General features: G+C 56.3%; 1 protein-coding gene and 1 long non-coding RNA gene across 5 annotated transcripts in view; one reads left to right on the forward strand and one right to left on the reverse strand.

The window, feature by feature from the left end:
- Nucleotides 1–985: 985 nt before the first annotated feature.
- LZTS1 (leucine zipper tumor suppressor 1) overlaps nucleotides 986–16,918 on the reverse strand; it is a 45,672-nt gene continuing 29,739 nt past the window's right edge. For 2 of the 4 annotated variants that reach the window (XM_073232638.1, XM_073232641.1), the window contains exons 2-4: nucleotides 9,013–9,490; nucleotides 6,969–7,769; nucleotides 986–4,694 (exon numbers count right to left, since the gene is read on the reverse strand). In XM_073232638.1, coding sequence (XP_073088739.1) covers nucleotides 4,038–4,694; nucleotides 6,969–7,769; nucleotides 9,013–9,357 — 1,803 coding nt within the window. In that variant the 5' untranslated portion in view covers nucleotides 9,358–9,490 and the 3' untranslated portion in view covers nucleotides 986–4,037. Of the gene's footprint in view, nucleotides 4,695–6,968; nucleotides 7,770–9,012; nucleotides 9,491–9,624; nucleotides 9,824–16,918 lie in introns of all 4 variants that reach the window. The other 2 variants (XM_073232640.1, XM_073232642.1) reach the window with 2 other exon arrangements.
- On the forward strand, nucleotides 11,993–13,748 carry LOC118973584 (uncharacterized). The gene is made up of 3 exons (XR_005063003.2): nucleotides 11,993–12,118; nucleotides 12,894–13,017; nucleotides 13,476–13,748. It is a non-coding gene; the product is annotated as an uncharacterized lncRNA (long non-coding RNA).

A 16,918-nucleotide genomic window follows, 5' to 3' on the forward strand; every position in this document is an offset into this window, starting at 1 on the left:
ATGAGTGGGGCCATAGTTCAGTGGCATCACCAGCGCAATGGCCTCGCACCCCTGGGCAAGGCCCAGAAGAAAGAACAGGGAGGGTTGCCCCAGGCTTGACACGCCCCTCTGCCCCGGTGCTGGGGCCTTGCTCACTTCTTCGCTGCCTGGTCTTTCTTAGCCTGCGGATGCGCCCGTGCCCTGGCCCTTCGGCCTCTCTGGCCTCTGGTGCTGCTCCTGTCCCCTCCCAGACAGGCAGGGGTCCTGGGCTGGTGGGACACCTGACCTGGGACTCGGTTCTTATCTTTCCTCCTCCCGCTCCTGTCCCACTCTTGCAGCCTGCCCCCTTCCGGGGTGCCCTGAGCTTTCCCAGCCCAGAGGCCTTGTCACGTCCCGTGTCCCATAGGCCCCTGCCTCATGTTCTCAGTTCTCTCCTTACCGAGCCCTCTGTCTCCTGCCACCGGAGCCTGGGGGGTCTGAGCCCAGAGCAGTAGGAAATGCTTGTCTAGGTGAACGTGCCAGGCTGGCACCGAGAAGGTGGCACAGATGGCCACTCTGGTGACTGCACCTTGCCAGCTGGAAGGCCCTGGCAACAATAGCCACTCTGGTTTCCTGCCAAAGAGGCCCTATTCGATGAGCCAGGAGTTGGTCGGTTAAGTGAGCAGCTAGAGGAGTGGCTGGTAGCGCTGGAGGTTGGGGCAGGGGGCACTCTCCTTTGGAGATGACCCTCCCCTTTTGCAGAGGACCATGTCCCCGGGGCTCACTTCCCCTCCTCAGGGTCAGCCCAGGGCCACTCACAGATCAGGTCACAGGCTGGCTGAGTGGCAGGGGCCTGCTGGAAGCCTAGCTGATGCCAAGGCCCATGCTTTCCCAGCAGCCCTGCCGCCCTCCTCAAGGCCCCCACCACCCCTGCTGGTTCTTGTTCCCAGTGGAGAGGCCCCAGGAGTCGCCACGCCATGGGAGGGGAAGGCATAGCTCGGGTAGACAAAAGTGGCTGTGGAGGGCATGAGAAATGGCATTCTTTATTCATAAATAAAATCATAAAATTACCAGAAATAGTTTACATGGCTAAAAAGGGGCATCAAAAATAAAATAAAATGAAGCTGTCAAAAGCAAAGCAAACCAAAAAAACAAGGAACAACCAAGAGAAAAATAACTATGTACACATTCTACCTAATGCCAGTCCATCCGAAGGCAGCCTCAGCTGGGGCTCCAGCTCTGCCAGCAGATGCAGCTCAAGACGGAGCACACAAGAGGCGAGGGACTGTGGGTTTGGACAGGATGCGGGGCCTCCTGCTGGGGCGGCTTGGCTCAGGAGAACTCTGGGTCCGCAGGGGGAGCCCCCTCCCTCCTGCTGCTCCAAGAGCACCGGCTGGCTTGCCCCTGGGCATCCCTCTCACCCCAAACGTGGCCCAGGCTGGGCTGGGACAAGAGCAGGACCCAGGGGCAGAGGCTCAGTGTGCACGTCTCAGGAGAGGGGCAGCACCCATAGAGCCCAGTGCCCCGGCGGCTGAGCGCACCTGGCAGGAGTTCCCTGAATGAGGACACAGCCACGGCGGGTGCCCTGTGAGAGTCTGCTCAGTGTAAGGCCCAGAGGCAGAGTCCCCTCCCTGGTGAGGCAGTGCAGCATGCTGCCCTGTCTGCAGGTGGCCAGAGCGTTTTCAGGCCAGGCATCCTCTGGGGAGCAGAGCCCGTCAGTCTGATGGAGCGAGCAGGCATGGCAGCGGGAGTGTCAGCAGGAAGGGCAGCAGCTTGTGCTGGACCTGGGCCAGGCTGCTGTCCAAGGCCAGTGTCACCACCTCCCCAGTCCCTGCACAGCCTCTGCTCTTCAGAGCCTCCCTCCGGGGAGTCTGGGTTTGGCACAGTCCAGGAATAGTTAAGGACGTTTCCCCACAGGAAGGGAAGAAAGCCGCCTGGCAGCAAGGTCACTATGCTACAGGACACCACTGCTTTCTGGCACCGCCGTGGCCGCCCTGGGGTCATGGCCTGCAGCAGCTCCGACGGAATCTACAACTTGGCCTGGGGTAGGGGTGCAGGCTGTAGGGCCCGGTCATGCTCACACCGAGGTAACCCAGGTCTTGCCCCTGCGCCCCCTCCCCAGGGCTTAGCACCCCCTCTTCTCAGGTGAGGACTTGAGGGCAGAGCACTGGGGTTTGGGCTGCTCTTTGAGGGTGGGGGTTATCTCCAGCCTGGGGAGAAGTGCCACTGGGAAGGACTCAGACAAGGCACAGGCTGGCGGAAATGGAGGGGCTGAGGGCTGTGGCACAAAGAACGGGGCATCTTTGACTTGAGGGTATGTGCTGTACCTGGTGAGGGTCCCTTGGCCCAGATTCCAGGGTAAATCTGGCTCATGACTAAGAGACATTCCAGAAAAGCCCTTCTCAGGTGGAGGCAGCAGGGCAGACACAGCATGACCCTGGGCACTGGAAGGCAGAACCCCCTGCAGGGAAGGGCCTGCCCTCAGCCCAGGCTACCGGAGGGCATGTGGCAGACCCTAGGGGGGAGGCGGGGCCACAAGAAGAGAAACAGCCCCCCACTTGCACCTCGGGCACTACCGGGGCTGGCTGCCAGGGAGGCAGAACTGGGCTGGGACATTGGTCTCAGGCTGTGAGGGACACAGACGTTCTATGTTCTATTTTCTCCCACCTCCTTGAACCCGCTCAGCAGGCAGGCACGGGGCTCAGGAGCCCAGTGAGGGCTGGCTGTCCTAAGAACAGCAGCTGTGGCTAGAGGCAGAAATAGAACATGCAACAGCCTGGCTGCCTGCTAGATCTGGCTTGCTTCTGAAAAGACAAGGAAAAAAAGATGAAAGAAGAAAAAAAGTAAATTTCTTGAACCAAGCAACTGGGACACTCCGCCGTTTCTCTACTCCCCCAGCTCTGCACATCCTGGAGAGAGAAGCCCAGCCTCCCCCAGGGCGCTGGCCCAGTCCCCAAGAGCTGCAGCTCCCTGGATCTTGGATTCTTTATAGCTGGAGGCACGTGGCAGCCCTGGGGCTCACTCTCCTGCCTGGGGCTCTGGCCCATGGGTCCCCTGCAGACCCTGCCAACCTCTAAGGACTTCCACTGGAATCGGGCATGGGACCTGAACTGATCTACACGCCCATCACCTCTGCACTGTCTCAGTGGGTGTGGGCTCTTCTGCATGCAGCAAGGGCTTGCCTCTTGGGAAGGAAAGAAGCTCAGAGAAGCTGCTAGCCAACTTGAACCAGATGGGGAAAACCAAACCTGGAGGTCCCCAAGGAAAGAAAAAAGCCCCTGAGGCTCTCCCTGGGACAGCTGGAAAGCCACGCCCTCACTATCAGGGGGCCTCCAATCTTCTCTCCCTGGCACCAGCCCAGGGCCCCATGTCTATGGTCTTAGGAGTGGTTGCTGAGGTCAGAGGCCACCAGCCACCCAGAGACTGCTCACGTCTGGCCAGCGGGGCCCAGCAGAGTGTGGCCAGGAGGACGCAGGTTCTCTCCCCTGCACCCTCTGGGTCCCGCTGAGGCTAGTCACTCTGGGCAGCCCTGGCCATCCCCCACTTCTGTGGTTTGCCCAGGTTGGGTTGGGGGGGCTCTGATGCTGCCAAGGCAGACTCTCCACCCCCAACTCAGCCCTGGAACTCCGTGGCCAGAGGAAAGCAGCTCAGGTCAGGACAGGGTCCATTTCCAGGACTTGTGGTCACAAGTGGCTTCTTTCTATTCCCAAGGCATCCCAGTGTGCCTGGGGGAGGAAAGGGGCCAAGGGGAGAGGCGGAAAGCAGCTTCTGGAGTGGCCTCAGCCTTCACAGCAGTCGCCCATCATCCCTGGGAGAGGGTCTCTAAGTATTCTGAACACAGGCCAAAGTTTAGGGAGCCCTTAGCCAGACGATGGAGGTCCTGGACCCAGTTCTCAGGAAGGCTAGAGGTCTAGCAGGCTCCAGTGATGGGGGAAGCTCTGGGAGGTGGGCAGGGGAGGGAAGCCAGGGAGCTGCCCCTCCTGCATGGCCCCAGGTTGGTGCTAAGCAGGGGCTATGGAGGGGCTCAGCCCCCCGACTTCCAACACCAGGTCTCTGCTCTCCCGCTCGCCGCGGGCCCCTCAGATTTCAGTGGCTATGATGTCCTCGTAGGGGATGTCGGCCCCCTGCAGGTCCACCTCTAAGGGCTCCGCGGCGCCCTCCCCCCGGGCCAGCTGCTGCAGGGCCTTCTCCAGGCGCTGGTTCCGCTGGAACATGGCCAGGTAGCTCTGTTGCAGCTGCTTCTGGTACTGGATCACCTTCTCCTTCTCCTCCTTCCACACCAGCCTCTCGTGCTGGAAGCCTGAGGACATCTGGTCGTGGCCCTGCCGCTCCTCGTGCAGCTCAGCGCGCAGCCGCTCCAGCTCCCGCTGCAGCACGGGGATGTCCTCTGCGAGGCCAGGCCCCAGGGCCAGCCCGTCCCGCTGCAGGGCGGCCTGGGCCCGCAGAGCCCGCAGCTCGCGCAGCTCCTGCTCCAGCAGGTTCACCTTCTCGCGCAGGAGCTCCGACTCATTCTTCTTGCGCTGCAGCTCGTTCTCACAGACCTCCAGCTCCAGGCCCTTGGTGCGCAGAGCGCCCTCCAGGTCCCGCGTCCTGAGCTCCGCGCCCTCCAGCCTGCCACGAGCGTCCTTCAGCTGCGCCTTCAGGCTCAGGATCTCACTGGCCTTGGCGTTGATCTCCGTCTGGGCCTCCTTGAGCTGCTGCTTCAGGAGAGAGATCTCACCCGACTTCTGGCACACCTGCAGAGGGCAGGTGGGAAAAGAGAGAGCCGAGAGGTGAGAGCTCCTGGCCCACTTCCTGCCACGGTGCCTGCCTGGCCCGGGAAGGCCAAGTCCCTCTGTGGCTCCTCTCCTTGTGCAGCCTGGCTGGGACTGTCCACATGCCCGCCTCAGGCCTCATTCAGGGTCTGAATCTCAAGCTACCCAGACCCACGGCTGTGCCTTATCCAAATTCAAGGTGTGAATTGGTCAGTGGTTTAATCTGCCCGCTGCTGGTAGTGCCATCATCCAGTTTAACATCAGTGACACCAATATCCGTGTCCATTGCAACACCCATGCTTATGCCCAGACCCTGTGACCTCTCCCTGCATGCACTCAGCTCTCCTCCCCTCCTGGGTGAAGGCTCTCTCCACACACTCCTGGCTGCTCCTCAGCGTCTGGCTCACTGATTGCACCAGCTGGTGTTTTGTGCTCCCTGCTTCCACTCGCGGGCCCTGTCACCAAAGGCACTCACTCAGAACCATGGTCCCCAGGGCTTGGCTGTTTGGAGTTGTGGGTGGCTCAAAAGAAGACCAAGGCCCATCACAGCGTTTCCTGCTGTCCTGTGGGAAAACTGGCCAGAATGAAGCCAGGCCTAGGCCTCGACTGAATAGGGCCTGGGAAAATGAGACCTGGAGGCACCCTCCCTGGTCCCCTCCTCTCCCTCTAGCACCTCTGGGCTCACCTATGAACGCTGCTCAGCCCCTCCCTCAGGGCACGGTTAGGATTTCCCAAAGCTAAGTCTGTGTCTGTGTCACAGAGTCACGACTGGAGCCCGCGGCTGGCTTTGAGTCCTGGCCCTGCCCCCGGGGCCCACGTGAGCCTGGCTGCATTCGCAGAGTAGCAGTGTGGGGTGGGGATTCAAAATGTAAACTGTACAGCCAAACTGTTAGGCTCAAATCCTGGCTCTGACACTTACTGTGGGGTGACGTGGGCCAGCCATTTAACTAGCTGTTCGTGATTATAACTTCTCTGTGCCTTAGTCCCTGTCCGCTGAGGGTTAGTAACCACATGTGCTTCAGAGAGGTGTGAAGACCTGATGGAAGAACCTAGAGCCCAGCCCTTAATAAACAGGCAACAAATTATTGTTATTCTCATGGATATGTTGTAGTATATTTATGTGTTACTATAAACATTTATTTTATTTTTTTGTTTTAATATACAGCCTGACTGGCAGCCTGGGACATGGTCACAGGAGAGTCTTGCTTAGTTCTGACTGGACAAACAAGGAGGGGTACCTAATGCCAGCACCTGTTTATATCTGTAGGATGCCCAGTGGCTCCAAGCCCTGGAAGAGAAACAGAGCAGGGGTGCCAGCTGCCGTGCCCATACAGATGCGAAGGGCAACTGGCCACGTCCCTTCCCCTTCGGGAGCCGCACCCACGTGACGACTCCTTTCTCACCTGTACAGTCCTGGAGAGGGAGTCCTTCCCTCTGCTCCCGACAGCACTGTCACCCTCGACTCCAGGATGAGCGCAGGAAGCTCCCGAGCACGCACACGGCTGGGGTGTCACCCCCACCTGGGTGACACTGATCGAACAGGGCACAGGAACCCCTTGACCCCTTCTCAGCTCACCGTGTCTACCCCAGCACCACCTCTGGGGCCTCTCAGGTGAGAAAAGCTACTTTCCAGCAAGTAGCATATGGGAGTGAGGCTGGTTCTCAAGCAAGGCCAGGTCCAGAGCCCCCTTCCCAGGTGAGTCTGAGTGTGTGTGCATGTGAGTGTCCTTTTCTTCGTCTCCCACATTTCCATCTCAGCCCCACAAACAGAAGCCCCACTGACATTTCTGTGAGGAGTGGCCCATTCAGCCCCCAAAATCTGTCACCCATGGAGTCACTCCTACTAGTGGTGGTGTCCCTTCCCTCAAAAGTGACAGATTGATTCTGGACTCTCAGGCAGGCTCCCGGCCCACCACGAACTCAGGTGTGGCTTATGCATCACTTGAGCCTCCTGTGAGCAAAGAAGTGGGCTGGCCCTGTGATAGGCCAGCCAGGCCTGGTTCTCTGGGTTCCAGATTCCCGTCAGCAACTTGGCTGGTGAATTCAATTCTGGGGGCCGCACACTGAGGTGGGGAGGCAGCAGGAAGACCAGACTGAGTGCACCCCAACAGGGCTTACCAGGGAGACCCCTCCTGAGGTCCCAGAGCTGGCACGCTGGCCCAGCTCCTGGTGCAGTGTGTGGACCAGACCTGGAGGAGGAGAGGGACACCAGGGCCACACGCCTGAGCCCACATACACCCACACCACCAGCCTTACCTCCCACTGGGTCTCCTCCAGTGCAGGGGCAAAACTGGTCTTTTCCTTCTCATAGGACCTGAGCTTGGTCTCCAGCAGGTCCTGCTCCTTCATGAGGCTCTCAAGCTCCTGCCGGAGCTGCCGCTTCTCCTGCTGGAGCTGCAGCACTTGCAGGTGCAGCAGCTGCTGTGGGCGCTGGCCCTTCTGCGAGGCCGGCTTCAGCTTGCCGCCACCCTTGAGCTCCGGGCCCTCCGGCTCCTCCTTGCCGCGCCACGGCCCCTCGTGGGCCTGGCTGGGAGGCAGCTCCTTCTCCTCAAAGCTGCGCCGCAGCTTCTGCAGCTCGCCCTCCCTCGCCAGCAGCTGTTGCTCCAACTCCTGGATGGAGCACTCGTCCGTGGAGATCGGGGAGCGGACGCACGAGGGGCCTTTGTCTGCCTGGCTGGAGTGGGCCAGTTTGCTGCCCCCGTCCGAGAAGGACAGGGCCTTCAGGCTCATCATGTTGCTGTCCTGGGGGATGAGGCCCTGGGTGATGTTGTGGGCTGAGCCCCCGAAACGGCTGGTGGGCCCCATGGGTGTGACCAGTGGGTCGAGCTGGTAGCTGCTGGTGGTGCTGTGCGTGGGCAGGCTGGACATGGAGTTCCGGCCGGAGTCCGACAGGGCCCCAGAGCACAGGCTGGGCTTCAGCTCCTGCTCCCTGGGCTTGTCTGGCGGGGCAGGGTGCAGCTGGTGGCCAGCGCTCTCCGGAGAGGAGTGGAGGATGGCTCCTGAGCGTGGCAGCACCGGCTTGAATGCTGTGGGCCTCGCTGCACCCTTCTCTGAGCCCTGAGGAGGAAGATGACCACACTCACCCCATGTCCCTGTCCGCATTCCCCCCATCCTTCCCTCCCTTACCCAGGGAATCAGGTAGACTTGTGTTGCCCTTCTTGGTCTGTGGCCATAGATGGATGAGCTAGATCCCTATTAAGTAGGAGAAATTCCCCTGTGCTGGGGGATGTCCTTAATGATCATGAGGCCCTTTCTGTTATGAACTGCTGTGCAGTCAATAGGCAGTCCCAGTTCTCCTAAGATGATGAACTGTGATTTTAGGTGCATGGGCTGTGATTTCTGGGCCAGGGCTCTGCTCTGGGTCTGCACGGCATCACCGAGGATATGAGGCTGGATGAGTGTGCCCCTGAAGAAGCCTACCCCTCTTCTCCTGCACTGTCCTTCCAGTCAGCCAGGAGCAAGAATACTCACCATGGCCTCCTTGAAGGGTTGGGAGGATCCCTTGAAATGAGAATCCTTTTCTCAAAATTGCCATTTTTATTGGTAGAGGACTTTACAATTTACAAGCCATTTCACTTGGAAGCTTAAAGCTCTAAGCAGACATACAGAGACCGCTTCCTACTCTATCAAAGTCATGGGTCCATTTCCCTGACAGGGCAGGGGACTGAATATGAAATTTTTTCCAGTGTCCCCGGGTGGGATACCTGAGAGCTTGAGCTGGCACACGGGCTGTGTTCCTGAGTACGCAGGACTCTTACGCCCTCATCTCTGCTAAATTAAGGATGGCAACCAACTCAAAGCCCGTCAGGCCAAAGTTGCTTGCACGCCCGGCCTGAGCGAGGGGCTGCCGCACCACCAGGCCAGTATGTGAGGGGGAGGCCCACCTCCAAGCATCTGCCAGTGAGGGAAGCTGCTAGCTTTCTCCCAGTGGGATCCCCGGTGCTCTTCCAGACGGCGATAGAGCTCCCTCTCCTTCCCATGCACCTGAGATGCTGCTGGTCCTGCTCTGACCACCCGGTTACATCCCAGGGGGGTTCTCAAAGGCTTCAATTTCCTCTTTGCTCTTTGCTTAAGGGCTTGTCCAGCACGTGTGGATTAGGGAATGGTCAATGTATCCATTTCCTCCTCTAACCTTTGACCTCTGTGGAGTGGCTGGGTACTTCCACCCCCACCGCCGCTGCTCTGGCTTCTTGGAGATCTAAAGTTTAGATCACACCACATGCCTCCCACGCTCTCCAGCCCCATTTTGCTCTCTCCTGCCTTTCCAACCCACCCACTCTTGCCTGAGACCCCTGCTTACCATTTCTAGCTGATTGGAGAAGGGCATGAGCTTGGGTGGGGTGGGAGGGCCAAAGTCCACCCCCGCTGGGCTCCCTATGTCCCCGCTGGACAGTGCAGTGTAGTCTGGATGGTGGGAGCCCCGGGCCTTCTGGCTGACCTTGATGTAGAAGAAGTCTTCACTTTTTCCCATTTTGGAACTGGACTTGCCACGACCCGAGTCCTGGGAGAAGCCGAACCTCAGCAGCCCATCTGAATACCGATTGAGCTTCTTGAGGTGGGAGGACTTGCGCAGCTTGTACTGCGAAGCCCGGCAGTGCTTGCTGTGGAAGCTGTGGCCTGAGATGAGGCTGCTGACGCTGCCCATGGTGGCTCGGGGCCGAGGGCGGGCAGGGCGGAGTGGGAGGGAGGCGCGGCTGCTGTGGCAAGGGACGGTCCTGGCTCCTCAAAGAGACTGCGGTCATAGCAAGAGCCTCACCGTGCCCACGAGAGCCGCAGACCTGTGGGGATATGAGGCCAGTACGTCAGCCTGGGGCTGTCATTGCTGACCGTTCCAGGTGTGCCTTAGGGGGGATGTTCCGACTCCTGGGTCTGGGCAGTAGGGGCGCCTGTTTCCCTGACAGCTCAGCCTTACCTCCGGTACTGGGCTCTCCACTCATTCCTCCTTTGTCTGCTAACTCAGCAGTCGTTCTCAGAGAGCTGCTTTGGGATGGGCTGTGCTAAGACACAGTGGTGACTGAGTGGTTGTGTCCCTGCTCCCACGGGGCTTGGGTCAGTGCGGCATGCACGGGCCCTGGACGAGGCAGCGTCTGCCGTCCCAAGGGATGTGTGCACTGTGGGGCAGGTCAAGCAGACTGAGTGGGATAGAATTCGGGGAGGTGTTTTTATCCAGGCAGTACAAGGGAGGCCTCTCTTGGGGGTATCGCTTGCAGAAAACTCAAGGAAGTGAGGGAGCAAGCCATGTAGGAGTCTGGAAAAGAGAGCAGCTCAGAGGAAGCCCCCGGCGCAAAGCCCTGAGCACCTGCAGTGGATGCTCACGGCATACCTGGGAACAGCAGGGGCTCCCGGGTGGCTGGAGAGTGTCAGCACCCGGGAACACAGGAGAAGCAGAGGTCAGAGATCTAGTGGGCACCAGGTGACAGTAGGCCCGGCTGCCCATAAGGGCTTGGCCTCTCTGAGGTATGGAGCCCCTGGATGGCTTTAAGCAGCTGACAACTTGATCTGACTTAGGCTCTGGAGTGTCAGTCTGGCTGCTGGGTGGGGAAGCGGCTGTTGAAGGGCCTGGGAGAAAGAGGTGGGTCAGTTACATTAGGTGAGTGGCTAACATGGCTGGGCCAGGGTGGTAGCTGTGGACTAAATTTTAGATGTCATTTTAAGGTCAAGCAGATAATTTGCTAAAGGATTGCACACAGGAGTGAGAGAGAAAAGAGTCAAGGATGATGCCAATATTTTTATCTGTGCAACTAGAAGTAAGTCACCCTTTATTGAGATGCAAAAAATCACAAAGGAGCCAGTGTAGGATGAGGCAGGAGGGGAAAACTGCAGTGTGGGTTAAGACTTTGAGTTTGCAAAGCTTATTAGCAGCCCAGGAGTGCTGCGTGTAGGCAGTAGAGGGGGGAGCAGGTCTCCACGTGAGCGTCATTTGTGTCTGAAAGCCAGCTGGTCACTGAGGAAGCGAAGACAAGAAGACAGGAGGAGTCTGGGGACAAGCTCATGAAGGGCAGGTGGGCAAGGAGTAGGGGAGAGGAACTGAGCTGGCTCTGGCGGATGCAGGGGACCCAGGAAAGCCAAGAGAGGGCAGGTGTCCTTAGGAAGGACCGTTGGTGACTGAGAACGGGCCATGTGGAGGGCGGTCATCTGTGACCTTGACAAGAGCAGGTCGGGTGGCGTGGTGCAAGGAGGCCTGCTTGGAGAGGGTTCAAGAGAAGGAGGAGGGGAATAATTGTGCCCTGAACGGTGAGGAGTACGTGACAGGCTCGCTTTGGGTTCCCAGTGATGCCACCTGGCAGTTGGGACAGGTGATGTAACCTCTTCAGCAACTTCACTCTCAGCTTCACAAACTAATTCTAAGACACACTTGAACTTTTTTTTAACAATAGGAATGAATCTCAGAACCAATGCTGAAAACAAGAACCATGACCTCGCCAGTCACCAGACAGAATACACGAGGCTGTCAGTGCAGGTACACTGCAGATTTAGGCAAATCTAAGCAGAATGGCTCAAAGCTAGGGAAGGCTGTGCGGTTGTCAAGCACTGAGTGTCAGTCAGTCAAAAGATGGGGAAAAAAACTACAAGTTTAATAAAGTAGGAAATGCAGAAGGAACCCTGCATTCTTAATTGTGCCCTAAATTACACTGTCAACCCTAAGCGTGTGGAGGAAGTCCTGGGTGGGTTACAGAGAGCTGCGGGGGCACAGCTGAAGCCGGCTGGAAGCCTCCTCCGCCTCTAAGGCTTTGATTCAAGCCTGCATTGTTATCCTGAAGAGGGAAGTGCTTACATTATGCAAAAATACATTCTATCTTCCAGTAATAAAAGTGTAACAAACATCACTGTGAAAGTGTAATGTCTGTTTTTCTATGAAAAGCTTTTATTAGATTGATGACCCCCTAGAATCAAGGAAACAGTCAGGCCCACCTCATAGGATCAGTAGGAGAAGCCTACAAGACACCTCCATAAGCTAAGGAGTCTGGCACAGGTATTCAACGCCTGCCACGGGGCGGGCAGGTACCCTCGCTGGTATCTGTTACTTGCACCACCCTCCTAGTTCTCTCCAGCACTCATCACCCCCATACTCTCTTCCCCACCTCCCCTCGTTTTCCTCACCCTCCCAAATGCAACTTTCTTACCTCCCACTCCCCAGTGGCACACCGCCCAGGAGCGTGCGTTCCTCTGCTGATCTAACAGCTGACTAGAGCAAAATGTGTTTTTCATTCCCAGGTCATTCATCTCTTATCTGAGGCCTTCAGGTCCAATGGGGCAGAACATTCAACTGGTGTCTGTATGAAAGAAGCTATTTTTGGCCCAAAGACTCTCCTGTACTTGCACATTGTACCTCTTGGACATCCGGGGACTTAGCCTTAGCCCACTGATTCACAGTTATCAGCATCTATACATACAGTGGTACAGAGGTAAGACAGGTGGCTGGGGCATCAGACAGATTTGAAAAGGAATCTCTCTGGGTTTCTTTGCATACAAAATGGAAATAGTAACTATTTCATGGGACCAGAATGAAGACGGAGCACACTAACAGAAATCAAGGGTAACGCTGGGTACACAGGTGCTCCGCAGATGTGTGGGTGAACAATACCAGGACAAGACGAGGGTGCTGCCCTCAAGGTGCATACACCACGGTTGGGGGACAATGTCAGGGAGACGTGCTACATGAATCTGTTTGCACCTCTCCTGCTCTATCACCATCATCTCTCACCTGGACCTGTACGCAGCCTCCAAATGTGGCCTACCCCAATCTGTTCATCCTAAGCATCTGAGGGTCTCAGTTGTCATGCTCCCTGAAGAAAACCCCTCAAGGCTTCTCTTTGTCCTTGACTGAGGCTCCAGCAGGCCCTGGCTCCGGCCTGCTGCTCTGAGCCCATCTCACTCCATTCTTTCCTTACATCCACGACCGCGCCACACTCGCCTCTCCTGGTTGAACACACCGAGCCTTTCTCACCTGCTGCTGCCACTGCTGACAATTCCCTTCCCTTAGCTTTTCCCACAGATCACACTTTCTTGTCCTTCAGCTCTTAATTCAAAGATCACCTCCACAAGATGGCTTTCTCTGGTTATTTTGGAGAAGTCCATCTCTTTCATTACTCTGTTATTCCAGTCTATTTATTTTCTGAGACATGCTTTAATGCATCATAATCTTATTTTTAATTCATTGACTGTATATGTTTCCACCAGAATATAAGCTCAGTGAGAGCAAAGACTGTATCTACATCTCCTGGAACAAAAGGAGGAAAATGAGGAATTGACTCAAGGAGGTTGGAAGACGTGGCTTTTGTCATTCAACTGCCCAGTAACCAAGGTGGGATTTGGACCTCGACCCAAACTCTATGATTTGCATGTTGCAGCACACGGTGGGTGAGGCGGGAAGGTGCACGGGCCCTGCCCTGGAGGGTAAAGTGAATGCCCAGGACCGGGGGAGAGAAGCCTAGAGAAATCAGGTCCTTGTCTCCTCTTCCCTGCAGGCAGTTGACAACAACAAGGTTTCAGGTCCTTTGCTCCCCGCAGCAGCCACCTGGAGGGCCTGTTGATGCACAAGCACTGTGCTCAGCCCTGGGGACTGAGGGGACGGAAGGGGAGGAGCTGATGCAGGGGCAGAGGACAGGGTGAGCAAGGGTGGTGGCCCCAGTCCTCTGGGTACATTTCTGGTCATGGACCCGGATCCCCTGCTCCCCACCCAGGCATATACAGAAGAGCTTTGAAGTTCAAGATTATCCCCAGATGCACTTGAAGCTAAACTAGTTCTTTTTAAATGTCTAGACTTGCTTGTGTTCAGTTTGGAGAGAGCATCACAGATGCTTGGCTGTGATCCATCCTCCTCCCAAATTCAAGGCCTTCCTACCCATCCAGCCCTGCCAGGCCTCTCTGCCTTCGGGAGGAACAAGGGGAAGGGGTGCATTTTCATTCCTGGGAAACAAATCTCTACTGCCCAGGAGTACTGGGGTGAAAATAAACAATCCCAGAGATCTTGGAGAGTCCCGAAGGAGAAAGGAAGAGGGAAGGACTGGAGAGGAAAGAGGAAAGGAGCCACAGAACCTTGTATGGAGTGTGCCACAGTGACCTTCTGCATGACCTCCTGCTGGTTCACAAAAGAATCAGCAGGAATTAGGCTTTGGGTCTAAAGAGAAGAGCCAGAAACAGCTGGGAAGAGGGCCCCCGGGGGCCTGCCTAGACTTCTCAGCCTCTGGCCCCAGGGGATTCAGGAGGCTTTGCCCCCAGGACTGCACCAACCCTTCCTCTGTCCTATGAGACCCCTCAGCCAGGTGTGGCCGCTGCACCAGGACAGGCAGTAACTGGGACCTGGGAAGCCCTCAGCTCTGAGCCGCTTCTAGCCCCACCACAGCCGCCCCTCCCCCACACCACCTGCCCTGTCCTTCCCAAAGGAAACCAGGGCCCAGGCCAGAGGGATGCCCTCCCCTGAGGGTCCCTTTCTAGAATACAGAGATGGGGGAGTTGAAAGGGGGTCTGTCTGGGCTCAGGAAGAAGTAACACTACTCTCCCTACCGTCCTGAACCCTGGGGAGAAGCAGCTCCGGCCTTGCACACACCAGTCCAGACTTCTGGCCTGGGGAGAGTGAGGTTCCATACAGCCCCCTGCCTCTCCCCACACCCAGTCTGGAGAGGTCACCCACAAGATTAGAATGCAGCCTCCAGCCACCCACTCCTTCTCAAACCTTCCTCCTCAGCCTGGGTCATTACCCTCTGCTTCCGGCCTTCTCTCCCTCCTCTGATCCCTCCCCATCTCTTGGCATCCTGGTGGGAGGGCAGGCCAGGCATCCCCAGCATCTCTGCTCCGCCTGGCACCCTCTTTCTGAGGCACCCCATGCAGCATGTACCCACAGAGACCACTGCCCGCCGGCTCCCCCAGCACCCAGCAGGTGTGTCCTAACTGCCTCAAGGCAGCTGGTAGGCTGAGCCTGGCTACAGGACTGCAGTGGGGGGGGGGCTCACCTGGTCATTTATTCGACAAATATTTATTCAGCATCTGAGTAGTTAGTGCATAGGAGGGAAAAAAGAAAAGCCAGAGATGGGGGTGGGGGGCACGGGTGTGTGTGTGTGTGTGTGTGTGTGTGTGTGTGTGTGTCTGTGTGTGTGTGTGTGTGTGTGCATCTCTGTGCTCATGCATGCATGCATCTACTACTTCAGTTGTAGTGGCCTGGAAGCCTGAGAAGGCAGCATTCAGAGGCAGCCAATGAAGTTTTTTTGGTAGCACAGGCAAAGGCTCTGTTTTAAATCAGTGGGTCTCAAGTGGGGGTGACTTGGCAACATCTGAAGACAAGACATTTTTGACCATCATCTGGAGGAGCTACTACCATCCAGGGGATGGAGCACAGGACAGCTCCCACCATGAAGAATTATCTGACCCAAGCTGTCAAGTACCTAGGGTGAGAAACCAGTTTTTAAGAAACAGAAGAAACTATGAATTTAGGACCTCAGTTCTTCCATTGACTCATTGTGACCTTGAGTAGGTGACTTAAGTTCTCTGTGCCTCTGTTTCCCAACTGCTACAATGGGGGTAACCATGTCTGCCTTGCCAAGGATTTTGTTATGAACATGGGAGTGAGAGCTTAGGAAGTACTGGGAAACATCACCAGTGCTGGGTGCTGTATGATCTCTCATTACTCTCCAGGGGAGTTCCCCAAGATACTCAGTTACAGGCTAGGTAGTTTATTTGAGAAGCACCCCTGGGCTGCACTCCCAGAACAGAAACTGGCCTGACCTCAGAGATCTCAGCATTGCCGCATGCCCCCAGGACAACCCTGACCTTGAGAGCAGCAGGGACCGGAGTGCACAATGTGACTTCCCTCTCCTTGGTTCGGAGCCTGGAGCCCACTGTGGGCTCAGTGACCAGCCACGACATGAGTGGCTGGATTGTTTTCCAGTGCTCCTCTGAGACCTCTTGAAGATTTCATGAGAGCTATCAAACCCCTCCTCACAAATACACCTCCCCTCCAACATTTCAACTATGACTTCTTAGGGTTCCTTGACCCTGAATGCCCCTTGACTAGCCCAGATTACAAAGATCAACATATCCTATGCTGGGAATGAAACATGAGCTTTGGGGCTCCAGGAGAAATGTATAAGCTGGTCTTAGATCACTGACTTAATAATGGCTCCTGCTTCTCCTCAGGGACTGGGGGTGGGAGCAAGAAGAGGAAGTGAAACTTGGGGTGCTGTATGACCCCAGTGCAGCACCACCCATTCTCAGACTTCAGGACCCCGCAGCTCTAGGTCCCAAGATGTGCATAGATTTGGGATCTGGTTCAAAGGGGTCATGAGGGAAAGCTCAGGGTCGTCAGGGGACTCCCCAGATCATGATGAGCATGGCTGCCTGGGGCAAGGCACCTCTCCAGTGCTCCCCAGTCCCTGACATGCCACTATTAGAGCTTCCTGCTTCTGTTTAACTTTAACCTTAATCAATTTTTAAAATACAGAAATACTGTAAAAATAACAAGTAATTGCCGATTCAATTGTTACAGAGTTGTCATATTTGTTGAAGAAATGAAACATCTCAGTTGAAATCCCCATTCCCTATGCCTTCCTCCTATCCCCAGGGGGAGTCCCGCCATGAACTCTGCAGGTGCGTTTTTTTAAATCTTTATCATCTTTAACACCTAAGAATACTATATGTATTGCTCTGAGTAGCATGTGGAATGTGTCACTTGGCAACCTTGATTGTTTGACTCAACAGTTTATATTTGGGAACCACGCCTGTCCCTTCTTTCACCTGCCATGATGTGGTGATGTGTTTCCCAGACCATTCCCTGCTGAGTTGCTTCCGGTGTGTTCCTAAAGCCCTCTTGTTATGATCTCTCCTCCTCATGTGTGGACACTTTTCCAAGATTGATTTTCTTAGAGTCTTGGAGGAGGTCTAGTTTTTAAAGCCCTTTCCCTTAAATCAATACCCCTGAGGAGGGCTGGCCTGTGGGAGGGACCCTTTTGGTCAGTACATCAAAGGAGGGCAGCAAGAGCAGGACAGAGACCCCAGTTCATACTCCCCCATCCTGCCTGGGCTGGGAGAGCTGCTGTTATTAAGAGGGTGCCCTTGGCAGAGTGGAGGTGGGAGGGAGGGTCCTGAGGTGGGTCGGGGTCCAGGGGCTTGGGCCACCCAGAAAGGGCCTCCTGGTGCAGGTGATGGAGGGCCTCCCGGCTCCAAGGCAGCTGGATATGGAGGGCAGCCCCTTCCATGGTCAGCTTTCTGCA

The sequence above is a fragment of the Manis javanica genome, chromosome 3 (assembly GCF_040802235.1).
Source record: "Manis javanica isolate MJ-LG chromosome 3, MJ_LKY, whole genome shotgun sequence".
NCBI classification, from domain to species: domain Eukaryota; kingdom Metazoa; phylum Chordata; class Mammalia; order Pholidota; family Manidae; genus Manis; species Manis javanica.